The sequence below is a fragment of the Pungitius pungitius genome, chromosome 14 (assembly GCF_949316345.1).
Source record: "Pungitius pungitius chromosome 14, fPunPun2.1, whole genome shotgun sequence".
NCBI classification, from domain to species: Eukaryota; Metazoa; Chordata; class Actinopteri; order Perciformes; family Gasterosteidae; genus Pungitius; species Pungitius pungitius.
Window position 1 is genome coordinate 8,304,216 of NC_084913.1, and position 14,780 is coordinate 8,318,995.

General features: G+C 44.2%; 2 protein-coding genes across 2 annotated transcripts; one reads left to right on the plus strand and one right to left on the minus strand.

Annotated features, from left to right (window-relative positions):
• The first annotated feature begins 537 nt into the window (after window positions 1-537).
• On the plus strand, window positions 538-10,219 carry tonsl (tonsoku-like, DNA repair protein). The gene is made up of 28 exons (XM_037487590.2): window positions 538-773; window positions 881-976; window positions 1,356-1,498; window positions 1,677-1,860; window positions 1,951-2,080; window positions 2,229-2,400; window positions 2,485-2,599; window positions 2,679-2,830; window positions 2,945-3,097; window positions 3,350-3,475; window positions 3,626-3,824; window positions 3,932-3,987; window positions 4,097-4,186; window positions 4,377-4,449; window positions 4,544-4,707; window positions 4,884-5,007; window positions 5,105-5,346; window positions 5,675-6,155; window positions 6,250-6,443; window positions 6,978-7,084; window positions 7,204-7,360; window positions 7,440-7,518; window positions 7,598-7,905; window positions 8,141-8,312; window positions 8,542-8,717; window positions 8,846-8,919; window positions 9,184-9,317; window positions 9,696-10,219. Exons 1-28 carry the CDS (start codon window positions 749-751, stop codon window positions 9,893-9,895), a joined length of 4,326 nt encoding a protein of 1,441 aa, XP_037343487.2. The 5' UTR covers window positions 538-748; the 3' UTR covers window positions 9,896-10,219.
• A 396-nt stretch (window positions 10,220-10,615) lies between these two features.
• LOC119227693 (antimicrobial peptide NK-lysin-like) lies at window positions 10,616-11,825 on the minus strand. The gene is made up of 5 exons (XM_037486704.2): window positions 11,727-11,825; window positions 11,559-11,644; window positions 11,310-11,387; window positions 11,062-11,216; window positions 10,616-10,851 (listed from the first exon to the last, which is right to left on the minus strand). The coding sequence occupies exons 1-5, from the start codon at window positions 11,773-11,775 to the stop codon at window positions 10,776-10,778; spliced, it is 444 nt and encodes a 147-aa protein (XP_037342601.2). The 5' UTR covers window positions 11,776-11,825; the 3' UTR covers window positions 10,616-10,775.
• Between the last annotated feature and the right edge of the window lie 2,955 nt (window positions 11,826-14,780).

The following is a 14,780-nucleotide window of genomic DNA, read 5'->3' on the forward strand; positions in this document are numbered from 1 at the left end:
CAAATTCTCTAAGCTCCCATCATGGCAGTATTATGAGGTATTTAAATACTGAAAATATATACTTTGTATTTTCCTAAAAGAAGGGATGCTAATTGCTATTACCTCAATAAAAACAGGCTCCATATCATCCTTGCTAACGTTAGTTACCAAACACCAACACCAGCCTTCTCCTGAAATAACCCTTTTCTTTGTTTCCACGTAGAGTCACGTCACGCTCTTGCGTTAGCCAATGAACGGCAGCCATGTGACCAGCTGTTTCAGAGTAAACCCTGAGTTCAGTCTGTCAGACCTACAGACACTCTCAGTTGTCTGCAGTAAACCTTCCACAGAATCGGTAACATATTATTTACGTTATTTTAAGTGCTACAGTATAGCGATGATAAGGTTTCAGGGCAGTGTATAACACATTACCTTTTAATTCAAATGTGCCGGGCGAATTTCGCACCTGAGAGACCTCGATCGGGGAATCTCACACACTTTTGGTTTCGTTCCGTCATTGGCTCGCGCAATACTGGCGGGGCATTGTAAAGTTTACAGAGGACTGATAGCTTAAAGAACAAGATGTTTACCCAAAGTTTTCAACTGAATCGCCACATGATGAGATTTTGAAAGCAATCGGATTACGCAAATGACAACGAGGACTTTATTACCGACGGGAATTAAAGTATAAGATAAAATAAAGTTGGTTAATTAATTTGACAGTTGAGCTAATGTGTTCTGAGCTACCAGCCGTTGAAGCTGAAGCGAGATGAGCTCTTCACGGGAGATTAAACGTACGTTTTTACGACCAGAGTTGGAAGGTGTTTGTTATGCACGTTTGTTTTTAACTGTTCACAGTGTTGTTGACGTGTGATTTGCTCCGTGTGGTATTTCTCTGCAGAGCTGCAGAAAGCAAAGAGCAAAGCGCAGAGCAGCAACAATTTACGAGAGGAAGCAAACATCTGCAATCTGCTGGGAGAACTGCTGGCCAGAAGTGGTAACAGAAACGATAGCAGGGATATGGCAGAATAATGCTGATTATTCATGTGATGTGTTCTACTACTGGACCCAACTGCAACTTTGCAAACGTGGCCTGTGTGCATTTACTAACTAACCAATCAATATATTCACAATACCTTCCTGTAACATAGTCCGAGATGTTGAGTTTCAAGTTGTTATCCATCAGCAGTTTTGAGCTATCGTCTGTGCATCATTGTGAAGCTTTCTAGTCCTACACACCGCTGTCTTCTTCTTGTTCTTCTCTTCCTGCAACCGCTTTCTAATAACCATTAAAGTAAAGTTCAGCTCACGCATGCATTGGTCCTGTCCATGATCTACTCACTGACCCTCCCTTCTATGTGTTGTGTTGTTCTCAGGTGATTATGGTGCTGCCATAAGGGAGCACCAGCAGGAGCTGTCTCTCTCCGAGGTGCTCAACGATGTGATCGGACGAGCCGTGGCCCATCGCAAGATCGGAGAATGCTGTGCGGAGATGGGAAACATTGAGGCTGCTCTGAAAGTGAGTAGATTGGTCTTTGTTATTTAAAAGAAAGAAGAAAAAAAGAATCCTTTTCCTGGCCATTTATCCAATTCTTAAAAAGGTTTCACTTTAGTGATACAAACGTAGCGGTCAGCATGCCGGCTTATATTGAAAGACGTTCATAAAGCTTTCCCGTATGCGTTTTCTTCTTCTTCAGCACCAGCGATGTCACCTGGACCTGGCTCGCTCAGTCGGAGATCACGCCGAGGAGCAAAGGGCGCTGGCCACCATTGGGAGAACCTACCTCTTCCGTTATGAATCGGACCAATCGAGGAACAGTCTGAATCAAGCGGAGGAAGCCTTCAAAAAGAGCCTGTGCATCGTGGATGATCGTCTTGAAGGTCAGCACTCTTTCTATGTACTTGTTCCTATTCTGTTTTTTTTAATGAGCCTATTTAATTATGTGTTCCAATAATTTCCTTTTCTTTCAGGGACTGTGCCGCAGCGAGAGATTAGTGAGATGAAGGCACGCCTCTTCCTCAATCTTGGACTGGTCTGTGATCACCTGGGGGAGCAAAAACGTTGCAGCGAGTTCATCAGACGAAGTGTCTTCATTGCAGAGTAAGAAGATCTTAATAATGTAGAGAAAAAAAGAAACAGATTTCTTTTTCTGTTACTGTTCACTGACTGTGTACAACAGGGATTCACAATAAGTGTTTAAAGATTGCCGCAACGTATCGTTAATTCTGCTTTCTCTGACCCCCTGAAGAAAAATTAATCTGCTGGAGGATCTCTACCGTGCAAACTTTAACCTGGGCAACATTTACTTCCGTCACGGTCAGTGGTCGAAAGCCGTGCGCTGCCTTGAACAGGCCAAAGAGTGCGCAAGGAAGATCAAAGACAAGTTCAGCGAGAGCGAGTGCTTTCACTGCATCGGCAAGGTACAAACCAGTTACTGGTTTTAGGTTTAAACTTACATTCTTTTTTGATATAACTAATCCATCCCCTTGACTTTTTCCCCACAGGTGCACCTGTCTTTGGGTGATTTTGTGGCAGCTAGACGATCTCTGAAGAAAGCGGTCCATCTGGGTTCCCAGCAGCCACAAGACCGTCAGACAGTGAAGCGGGCTTTCAAAAACGGTACATAAGCGCGTCTTTATGATTGCTGTGATTTATTGTTTCTTCTCCCACGGATTTCTGATGGAGTGGATTGTTACAGCGGATCTGGGTTGCAAATTGGAGGAGCAGCTGGGGGAGGATCCGGGGAAAAGTCTTGGCTCCCATCACGCCGTGGGGCTGGCGGAGCAGCTGGGGGACCTTTACTGCAAGGTCGGCTGCTACAGCAAAGCTCTGGATGCATATCAAGCTCAGGTAAACAAATAAATAATTCTAATCTGTAACTTCAGCGTCCAATATCTTCTCTCCAATCGCGTGTAATACAAGATATAATGACTGATGTTAAGTTGTGTTTTCCACGCGTTCAAGCTGAAGGGCGCCGAGGCGTTGGGGAAGCCTGCGAGGGAGCTGGCTGTCATCCATGTGTCCCTGGCTGCGACCTACACAGACCTGAGGCAGCACAGCAAGGCAGTGGAGCACTACAGGGAGGAGCTGGCCTTGCGACAGGGCAGCCCCACTGAGGTAAACATTAACTACATCCTCACCCAACATTACCATCTGTTTTTCCTGAAATGGGCATTTTATGATTAGTGATATTATCTGGGTAAATCACAGGTATACTTCCGCTAAATTGCCTTTAATGCTTTTAGAAGATGAACTGCTTGGTTATTGATTAGCAGTAATGCTTCAGATGATCTAACTGTCCACATAATATCTAATATTATGAGAATACATCTCCCATGTTATTGAATCCCTCGTTGGTGTGCATATCAGGAGTGCGGTACCTGGCTGAACATCGCAGCAGCTCAGGAAGAGAGTGGCTGCTCCTTTGAGGAAATCGAGAGCAGCTACAGCGCGGCCTCAGACTGCGTTCAGAAGTCCGGACAAAGCGGACTTCAGGTGAGCTGCAACGAGCGGCTGAAAGTTGGTACAGGGCTGCCCCGGGGAAATAACTGCCATTTCATTTGCTATGTTTAAGAGAATTCTACTTTCTAAAAGTGCTCACAGCAGATGTGTGGCCGCGTAAAAAGTCTCACTTCTCTGCAACAGAAACGCGCGCTGAGGCTCTGGCTGGCCGCGCAGAGACGACACGGCTCCTCCCAGATGGATGACACGGCGGCGAGGCTGCAGGAGCTGTGTGCAGCCGAGGGCTGGAGTCCAGATGGAAGTGATGGTGAGGACGACGAAGAGGAGGAGACGGACAACAGTGAACCTCTGGACGACAGTGATGTCGTTCTCTCGGACTCAGGTAGAACTGGAATTCTGCCGCCCTGACATCTCTTGACAAGAGATTTAGCCGCTATGTATGTTTCTGTTTGTTTACATGTGTCTAATTTGACCTTGTGTGGTTTCTAGACGATGATTTGGAAGGTTATGACAAGATGGTGTCAGGAAGGAGGAAGGCCGGAAGGGTGAGGGATTCTATCCGTTGTCATTTATCCCAAGCGGTCTTCTCATCTTTGTATGAAATGTTTTCAGTGTTTCACCTTCTGCTCCTTTTGGATGTGTTTGCTACTCCAGTGGAACAAGAGGAACGAGAAGGGCGAGACAACTCTGCACAGAGCTTGTATAGACGGAAACCTGAAGCAGGTCCAGTATCTGGTGGAACAAGTGAGAAGAAAAAACTTTTTTTTTCTTTTTTTAATGGAGAAGACAAAATTGTTCTGCCGTAAAATCTTCAGTTAAAAGTAAATTACAAACTACAACAGTCTAGTCCAATAACAAAACTCATTAAATATTAGCTAGATGAAAAACACACACAAATAGTTAATTAATGAGACTCCGCCTGTTCCCATGTCAGGGTCACCCAGTGAACCCCAGAGATTATTGTGGCTGGACACCTCTTCATGAGGCTTGCAACCATGGTCACTATGGTAACTCATTTCATATTGATTTAATAAAACCATCTTTAAAATGTTGCTTCAATGAAACAAAGAGCAACTCCTGCATTCTCCTCCTCTCATGCAGACGTTGTGTCGGTGCTTCTGCATTACGGCGCTAACATTAACGATCCCGGAGGACCCTCATGTGAGGGGGTGACGCCTCTGCACGACGCCCTGTGCTGTGGGAATTTGACAGTTGCAAGACTCTTGGTGGAGCGAGGGGCTTCTGTCACCCAACGCAACTCTAAGGTGTGTGTGTGTGTGTGTGTTGTGATCCTCTATCTTGTTTCTTTTTGTAAGCCGATCCTGTCGCACATGCATGCGAATCCCTGTTTGTGCGTCCTTCAGTCAACACAATCCCTCTGCGGGATCTGTTTCCCGATGGCTCTTACATGTGTCCCGCTCTCTCTCTCTCTCTCTCTCAGGGGGACACGGCCATGGACACCCTGCGTAAGTGGCAGCGGACATACAGCAGGGAGTTGGACCAGGACACCAAGCAGGAGTGCGTCACTACAGAGACCCTGCTAAGGAAGGCTCTTGCAGGGGGAGGTGAAGGCTTCACATCAGCAACAGTTTGGCCTTTTTAAATATCCTTTCAGTTCCTGTTGTTCACCCCCCCCCCCCGCCTTATCTCTGTCTAACACAGTACCCGCCGCTCCGACCCCAGCCAAGGCGTTTGATGCGCTGCAGGACAGCCAGCTGTTTGATGCTGAGATGTCGGAGCCACTGCGGCCCTCTGAAACGGGTTGTCCCTCCAGCCAAGACCGGCCCCGGACCAGCAGGAGCGCAGAGGTGAAGGTAGCGCGTGGCAGCCCGACGCGGTGGAAGAGCAACGGCTCTGCGAAGCGGCACAAAGCCAGAGGAACCGAGGCTGCTGTCCTGTACGGGGTAATGTCTGCCGAATGCCTCTTAAAACGACTGCACAGTACTCGACAGTTGTATCTGATTAACAAGCTGCCACCACTGTGCCAGCCACGGCAGCTTTGAAGCTAATTTTCTAATGAATGCATTTTAAATTGGATAATCCATCCATCCGTTTTTATGCTGCTAATCTGGGATAAGAGCATCTTAATAATTAGTAATTAGGTGTCGTAGGAAAATTATATTTCCTATCTCTATTTGTTTTCCATCATATTACATACACCTGCAGAAACCCTGCCACTGAAACTGAATCCATTACATCCACAATAACCGTATGTGATCATGTGTTGTGAAGCATCACAGCAGCTCCTCAGAAGACAGCGACTGCCCGGTGAGTCCTCTCCATGCCGTCCGCCTTCGACACAGCTTCCCAGCAGCCCCGAGTCAAAAGGAAGCCCCAGCACACCGGGAAACCAACGCGCTCCCCGACTCCGGTCGAGAAAGTCTCCGGGAGGCACCCGGCCCGTCTGTGTTTGCACGAGAGGAGTATCACAGTGCCATTCGAGGCTTAGGCAGCGCCAAGACTCTTCTCCAGGGTCTGTCCCAGCCCCAGTTCTCCGGCACAGCAGCTGTTTCATCCAGCAGCAAATCAGCCCTGGTTCCCGAGGAGGAGTATGTGGCTGATGACTGGCTGGAGGACGATTTGGGGGAAATCCAGCCGAAGAAAAAGAGGCGTCTTGGAGCGGATCAGAGTGAGATGAGACGGGAGGACGCTGCCGTATCCTCATCAGCAAGAGGCCAAAACAGGCTCTTCAACTCTGACACAGCCAGCAGAAGTACTGAATTACTTTTTGTCTCATTATATTCTCCTTCACATGTCTTTGCTTATTGTTACTTCCCCTTACGTTCCTCCTTTCTCTCGTTCTGCAGTTGCTTCATCGTCCAGCAGGAGTCTCTCTGTGAAAAAGAACAGCTCTCAGAGGCCTCAACAGGTGAAAATGACTCAGATGCCGGGGATGCTCAGGTTGGGCAGACGAGAGGTCAACAGGTCACACAGCCCAACAGTTACAGACGACGAGGACGTAAGGCCGGAAACTCCACCCCCCCCACAAATACTCCTGCAGGTGAGAAGAAGATTCTGTATAGTGGCCTTTTGTTCTGCCGAGTTTAACGATGGAGTCAGAATATGGAATTAAACAGGTACTGCCCCCACGTGGGGTCAGGCGGGGTGGGGTTAATATTTCAACTTGGACGTCAGTGTCCTTGCCGTTATTCTCTGCTGGCTTTGCCCAACTTTACCTCACTGCTCTCCTCTACGAACACAACATGTAGTTTGTATATAGTTTGTTAACTTTTCTCAGTACAATGTTTTAGTCTCACTAGAGGCTAGAAGTGTAACATCATCCGTGAGGAGTCTGTCCTTTTTCTGGATTAACTTTTGGCAGTGATGAATGAGTGGATTAAGAAGGTAGTGTCTTTGCTTGTGCCGTTGCCGCACTGCACCTCCCCTGACTTTCCATCATTTTTACATGAGTCACGCTGCACAATTTGACCATTCACAGATTGATTGAATTCCCGGATTTCCCCTTTTAAAGAAGTTAATGTTTTTTCCAATGTGTGTGTGTGTGTGTGTTGTTTTATTTGTCAATTTGTTTCAGCCTCCAGCTCAATGTGTTGCTGCTTCCATGCAGCGATCACTGCTTCCACCAATCAGAATGAGGGTCAGAGTTCAGGAAGATGTTTTCCTCATTCCAGTTCCACAAAGGTTGGTGTGCATGTAACTTTTGAGGGGTCTGACATTACACTAATAATGTCTGCTTACAGATTTAACTTTGGCTGAAAGGATCATGCCTTTTAATGAATATATATATCGCTGTGTTCCAGGGAGGCCGACTCCTGCACGGTGTCGTGGCTGTGCGAGCAGGCCGCTCAGCGCTATTACCAGAAATGTGGCCTCCTGCCTCGCCTCTCACTGCAAAAGGAAGGCGCTCTGCTCTCCCCGCACGACCCGCTGCTGGCTGTCCTACACACCAATGAAGAGGTAATCCCTTTTAAAAGAAAAGGTACCTGTTAGTCATGATACTTTTACTCTTTCTAAAGCTGTATTTGTGCTGCCGTAGGTTCTGGCGGAAGTTTCCTCCTGGGATCTGCCTCCTCTCCCCGAGCGCTATAAGAAAGCGTGTAGCAGCCTGGCAGTGGGTGAGCGACAAAGAACCAACGGCCCGCAGACGCCGACACAGACGTTTTGGTTACTCACCCTTGTTGTCTCCCCCCGCAGATGAGAACAAGCGTGTGACCCGGCTGTGTGAGGTGCAGGACGGGAGCTCCTCCGTGTCGGTTTGCGGCCTCAGCTTGGCGGCCTCCTCCCTCACCCCGCTCCTCCGTGCCCTCAAACTGCAGGCCAGCCTCACCGAGCTGCGTATTTCCGGCAACCGTCTCCACGACGACCTCCTCCCCGAGCTGGTCGCCACTACCGTAACCATGCCCCGGCTTCGCCTGTTGGACATTTCTGCCAATGCCATCACAGGGGAAGGGCTGGAGAAGGCAATGGACGCTTTAAAGGGACAGAGTCATCCTGCGTTCCCGGTAAACAGCCAGGCCGGATGATTTGGAGTTTTATTGTCCTTTTTGTTTTTGTCCCACGGCCGACAATGTTTGTATACTGATGAAAATGGTTATTTAGTGTAGTTAGTTGGATTAGATTTATATTGTAGCCCGGCCTAAACTACAGTTGGACTTCTTTTTACTCTTCGTTCTACAGTTGAGTGAGATCTGTAGAATAGAAAGAAATGTTGCCGTTTGTGTTTGTTTCCTCCCACAGTGCCTGGAGGAGCTGGACCTCAGCATGAACCAGCTGGGGGACGGTGTGTCCGAGAGTCTGTCCTGTCTGCTGTCCTGCTGCCCTCTGTTAGCCAAGCTGTCTCTGCAGGCCTGTGGCCTCACCGCTCGCTTCCTGCAGCAGCATCGCCTGCTGCTGGCCAACGCTCTGACGGGTGACTCAAGTTGTTAAACTGCTTTGTGAAGACACCTCGGATTGGTGACATTTTTTTTAATCCGTGACTTGTTGAGTGCATTGACGCCCATTACTTTTGAAAGGCTTTTGTAGTGTGAGTGTGAAAGCGGTTTCCTGTTATTTAATGTGCTAGAAATGACAAAGGACGATGGTATAGTGTTATTAATGTACAAGTTAATGTATGTAATTAAATCCTTTTGATTTTACAGGAACCGGCCATCTGAAATCAGTGTGTCTATCCCACAATGCACTGGGCTCCACTGGCTTTGAGCTGGTGTTAAAGACTCTGCCGCTCCACTGTCTCACACACCTGGACCTGTCGGCTGTCTGCAGGGGTCCGGCAGACTACCCGGCGCTGGAGCACCTCACCAAAATCCTGTCCCAGGTAAGCACACAAAACGCCTTTTCTGTACTATTAAGACAAATAATTCAATATATGGATGTAATTCATGAGTGTTGCGATTCAGAGCTTTATGTGTAACAATACAATGAAATCATGGGGTTTGGTTCCAGGATGAGTGTTCGCTGACCCACCTGAGTCTGGCATCTAACGGGTTGACGGACAGCAGCGTAGCCGCCTTGGCCAGGTGAGAGTGTGTCCGATCCTGCCTTGTGAGAATATGCATAACGATAACTACTCTGCAATCGTGTCTTTGAAGTATGCTGCCAAACATGTGTGAGCATGTCTTGAGTATATCATGCCTCGTAGCTCAACATGAGGCTCAGGCCTCTTTTTCACTGGGAGAAATCGTCACTTTGGGATTTCGGGGGCTTAATCGTTCGCTCTCCTTCTGCTTCTGTCTGCAATCCTCAGTTGCTCTACTAATAAAGCTTTTGGTCCCTCCTCCCAGGTTGCTGCCGTCGTGTCCGAGTCTTGTGAGTCTGAACCTGTCGGGTAATCCGTCTGTCACTTCGGCCGCGCTTCACAACATCCTGATCTCACTCAGAGAGGCCCGTCGACCTCTGACCCTTCTCAACCTTCAAGGTACGAATTTGTATTTAAATGTATTGTTCATACCTACAGGATTCCTGTGGTTTTCCTGTTTAATATCTTGTGTTTCCCAAACTGTCCTTGAGTATAAAGCCTGCTGCTGCTCCACAGACCATTAATGGGAATCTGATTTTGTTGGCCCAGACATCGTTTTCTGTTATTTCTCAGTTGTGAAACAGAAAATGCTCAAAATATTCCTCTGGATGATCATCTATTTACCCTTTTCCAATAATTCATACACGTAGCAGAAACCACAAATGTTTGAGACCAAAGGAATAATTTGAACTGAACCTGGTTAGGTGAGTTTGTGCTTATTATTAAGATTATCACAAGAGGTGAGTTAATATAAGCTCCTTGCTGCTCCGCCCTCAGGTTGTGAGATGTCTGGCCCCTGGGACGGTGCAGGTCTGGCTGGCTTGTCAGAGCTGGTGCAAGATCTCCGTCTTTGCTCTCAGGGACTGAACAAACTGGACCGGGAGGCGTTCAAGCAGAGCTGGGAAGCGAGTCGGCCTCGTGGACGCCTCGTTGACCGAAACAGCAAGTGTCTGCTCTCCGCTGACGCCTCTTTGTGAAGAGAAGGAACACTGAGTCGTGTCAAGAGACAACCGCAGATCGTGAAGCGCTCAACCCCCAATTATGAGTTGTCCGAAGACATGAACACAGTACTACCTTTATGAGTCTGCTTCGTTGAGGCTGCACACTTAAATCTTCAGAAAGAGCAAACTGCCAGTGACATGGAATCCACGTGTTTATGTGCCTCTATTTTGTACTTATTTATGTGTATCTGTGATAGTCTTATGTTTTTTCTATTTGCAGCAGTGTGTTTGTGTTGTGATGTACCCACTAGATACTGGATTGTACTATTTGAGATTTAAAAAAAACAATTAAAATGATTCATGATACTTTTGTTGTTCTGTGTCCTATTTTTTCCTCCTTTTCAAGCTATTTTCTGGTTCATATGAACCCTGATAAGTTCAGTTTTGACCTGGTGATGGATGATGCTGGATGAAAGGTTGGTTTGAAAGAAAGTTTGTTTAATTGTTCACTTCATGTCATCACCTTTTTTAATTTGCTGATAAAATAAACTCTGGTGTTGAATGCATTTTACAGTTGCTATTGTTTGTAAAAATGGAGTTCAAGTGTAGAAACTAAAGGTAACTAATATCTTTTCAGCTTTGTAATCAGACTTGATATTTTTTTGGTCATGTATACTATAACGTGTTTGTTACATTTCAACAATGGTTAGGAGTGCAGAAGCAATAATATATTGACAAAATGTCTCGTATGACAAAAATTACTCTGGACATTTTGAAATGCATATATTTATTAAATGTTAGAAGTAGAAAGAGTGGTAGACAAAGCTGGAAAAGATTCTTGATTATATATTTTTGTTGCAGTGAGTATGAATAAAGCAAACTGAGTGCATCATGATTATAGTTCATGCATACGCCATCAGGGATATTCATTCATGTCACTTGCTGGCTCGTCCTCCCTTTGATAAAAGAGAATGTCCACCAACTCCTTTGGCCTAAAGAGATCACAGAAAAACAGGTAAAGATACAACTTGTAAAATGTCATGGAGAATCAGTGGAGAAAGATACATTTAATTGATTTAGTTAGTCAACCTGTTACGCTAATTTCCTAATCTATACGTTTATTTTTTGTTTTCTACTTTTCTATAAGATAAACTATTTTAGAAATCGTTGTTAGTCAATACAACGGCAGGCCGGTAACTCACGCGCAGGCTCCCGTATTGACACAGATCGTCCTCACATCGTCCGTGGTAGTGAGCTCCTCAACTAGTTCTGCGAGGTGCTTCTTCACAAATATTTTGCATAGGGATTTTAAGAAGCCAATTTCTTTGCAAACGGACTTCAACTTCGTTGTCAGGCTCTGTGAGATAAGACGATAATCATCGTAACATACCAACGCACCAACTAGATCTTGCTGCTCACTGAGCTATCGGACTTTAACACTATATTTTACCTCCGCCGTGGCATTACGTCCAATGATTTTCTTCACCTTGTTTAAAGCCCACTTGCACGCCCAGCACACGCCTGGAAGCTGCAGATTATAGTGACACATACTTTTAAAACAGAGCAAAGGGATCAGTCCAAAAAATAACGTGTACATTGCGTAGTCTATAGACTCTATTGTGTAGAGTCTGTAAAGTCAAAGTGAATCTGGCTCCACCATGACCAGCAACATCAGTGAAATTGCTCTGAGGACTTTTACCTTGCCCTGATTCACAGAGATCTCTACCTCCACCAGCTTCTGATCGTCAAAGTCGACCTCGAGGCTTCTGCCGTACACCGTCCAGACTGTGAAGAGACAATAAAAAACATTTAGAAGAACAGGCAACGTGACAAAGACGATGTTACAATGAGAACTACATCGGCTCACCTGAACATGTCGCCAGAATGCACACGAGGAGGACTGAAGAGGTTTCCATTGCTGGCAGTGAGGTGGGATCTTTGATGGTGTGCGTCTGGGGACCACAAAGCCTTTTATACACGAGGTGAAGGGCTGCAGAACAACAGGCAAAAACCTGCAAGCCCCCGTGCACGGAAATCCAAACCACAAGCAGCCGTTTTCACAAAAAAAAGTGGTTTTGTGTCGAAACTACTATCACACAAAACTGTCTTCACACCACCCACTCTCTTCAACTCAAGGTTTCCACTCAATTTGGTGGTTTTAAAGGCCAGTCGGCAGTGGTTTCAGTTACTAATAAAATAAATCTTGTGCTAAATGCATTTTACAGTTGCTATTGTTTGTAAAAATGGAGCTTAAGTATAGAAGCTAAAGGTAACAAATATCTTCTTATTATGTCAGCTTGTTTGTTGCAACATTATAACAGTGATTAGGAGTGCAGGAGCATATTTATTATATATATATTGAAGAAGAATTACTCTTGAACATTTGAAATGTTAAAATGTATTAATAACTTTGGTTCACAGAAATAGAAATAAATGTTACAGACATTGCAGATAAGAAAGAAAGAGAAAAGTTTTTATATATTTTTGATGCACTGAATAAAGCAAAATAAGTGCATCTTAATTATTGTTAGCATATTTTGGGACAAAACCCCCTTTTATTCAAACAAACAAATTTTAACTGCTTTCTTTTCCAGCTGTAGTGTGTGTATGCAATGTAAAATAATATAATTTGCAATCTTATTGTGTTCTATAACAAAATACTGAGAATTGTCACTGCATAATTTTATGCAACTAAATAATAAAAATATATATTTTAAGAATAGACATTATGGTGAACTAAATTAATGATCATGCTGGGTTTTTGCTGAAAAAGTCCATTTATATACTTTTAGTATTTTGTAGGACCACATTTGAATAATATCGAAGGACCACATTGCTCATATAGTCCACATGTAAAAAAACCAACATGAAACTTGGTCTCACCGCAGCAGTAGAGTAGGTTAGGTGCTACTTTGTGCATGGAAAACATTAATGGGTCCACTAAAAACAAGACTTTTGGGCACCGTTTGTAAAATTTTGCACGTTCAAAAATCCTGCTCAGTATTGATACATTTAGCATTATCATATGGAAAAAAGCACAACAATATTCATATGTCACTTCTTCAAACATTTAGAGAGAAATTCATGTAAATTCATACAATAACTTTTCCAAGTTGTTAAATAATATAAATGTTAAATGTTTATATAAATGTTAAATATAAATGTTGAATGTAAATGTTAATTGTAAATGTGAATGTGAATGTTAAATGTAAATGTTAATAAATTTTACATTTAGATGTTATGTGTTAAGTCTACATGTCAGAGATGACGACTGAACATTACAATATTTACGGTAATTAATTGAATTGGGCTTGTGGGTCACTTAAATCCATTATTCGTATACAAATGTTGATCATTGCAGAAACCAATTGGACTGGAGTGCCTGCACACATGCACTTTAGTGTTGAAGTGGTGTGAGAACGAGGGGCGAAGCTACCATACCGTGATGAACAACACCTCCCACCCCATCATGGCACAGCTACCTTCCCCCCGGTGTGTGAAGAGGTTCCAAAGGTCCTTCCTGCTGCCGTCAGGCTGGACGGCCCACAGAAAACACCTAAGACCTGTGCAGTATCAACTATTTGTGCAACAACAGCTATAGTAGTTCTGTGTATATGTAATCTCTCTATGTGAATTACAGCTTATTCATAATAATTGTTTTTGATATTGTTCCTTGTACTGTGTCTCTTGTTTGCAGTTTAAACTTTACTGCTGTGGGACTATTAAGACACAACATCCTATCTTTAAGTTGAGGCTTTGCAGAGAAACAATTTCTACTTGAATCCTGCTGTCATGTAAACAGAACTTAAAACAGACAAAATTGTGTTACTCATTTTGTGATATTTGGTACATTGTAAGTTAGTACGAATTTTGTCAGTTTCAAAAAGTAAGCTGCACATAATATTATATATTAATAATGACTGCTTTATTTTGTCTGTAGACAGCTGGGCATAGAATAAAAATACTTTCCATGGCGCCTAAAACGTTGAACTGCACACAACAGGTTCAGTCAGTGACTAAGTGTCAAACCAAGTGTGAAATTTTTAGACGGGTGTTACTTATTCATTTCTCATGGTTTTGCGGCTGCTGCTCGACTGTGAACCAACAGGCAGTGCTAGAGTCCAGTGTTTGAGACCTGCTGGCGTCATGCAGTGAAGAACTGGTGTTTGTCATTACACATAAGAGGAACACGGGCAGACACTGAAATAGTCTCAACAATAGCAGAGCTTTGCCTCGTGAGACAATTTAAACATGCACAACAGTTGCTTAACGGAGTGCTGAAGCCTCTGAGCTTTGAGCTGGACTCTCAAATGGTGAACTGTGGTGTGCAGGCAGAATTTACTCATTTACTTTAACAGGGAGAAGGCGAGACAATTAATTGTTCTGAGATAGATAAGTGGTTAAAAGAAACAACACTGAAATACTGAATCTAAATGTAACAACAACAAAAAAAAAATCTGTTCCAGATGCAGACAGATGCAGTCTTCTTCAGCAACATAGCGATGGTCATAAATTGAACGCCATTATTGGATTTCAACCTTTTCTAAAGGATTAAGAAATGACCACTGCTTGCTTTCTGTAATGAATTTTGACAGCATGATTGAGGAAGTCAAAACTAACAATGTGCACAATGCACTGCCTCATTTCATCCAATTGATTCTCCCTGAGTCATGGGGCTTTTGGGTTTAGGAAAGTACAACACGAGGCACCAAGAGATTGGGATTGGTGTAAAAACTAAAGATCACTCTGTGCATTAAAGCGAAATGTTTTTCTTTTCTTCTCCGCACTGTGGTCCGTAGAAATACGAGACGTAGAAGGAGATACAGCAGAAATTAGACAGGTATTTTTTTATCAAAGGACTGCAATGACTTGCAGTGAAAAAATAACAAGAGAAAATAAAACATCAAAGTTCAATTATGGT

Bases quoted from the DNA above. Each gene is read 5' to 3' on its own strand.
- tonsl (XM_037487590.2), top strand. From the start codon at position 749: ATGAGCTCTTCACGGGAGATTAAAC. The intron at 3,098-3,349 runs GTAAACATTAAC...TGTGCATATCAG, and splicing joins GACAGGGCAGCCCCACTGAG to GAGTGCGGTACCTGGCTGAA. The intron at 3,988-4,096 runs GTGAGGGATTCT...TTGCTACTCCAG, and splicing joins GAAGGAGGAAGGCCGGAAGG to TGGAACAAGAGGAACGAGAA.
- LOC119227693 (XM_037486704.2), bottom strand. From the start codon at position 11,775: ATGGAAACCTCTTCAGTCCTCCTCGTGTGCATTCTGGCGACATGTTCA. The intron at 11,388-11,558 runs GTAAAAGTCCTC...TATAATCTGCAG, and splicing joins TCTCTGTGAATCAGGGCAAG to CTTCCAGGCGTGTGCTGGGC. The intron at 10,852-11,061 runs GTGAGTTACCGG...TGATCTCTTTAG, and splicing joins GTCAATACGGGAGCCTGCGC to GCCAAAGGAGTTGGTGGACA.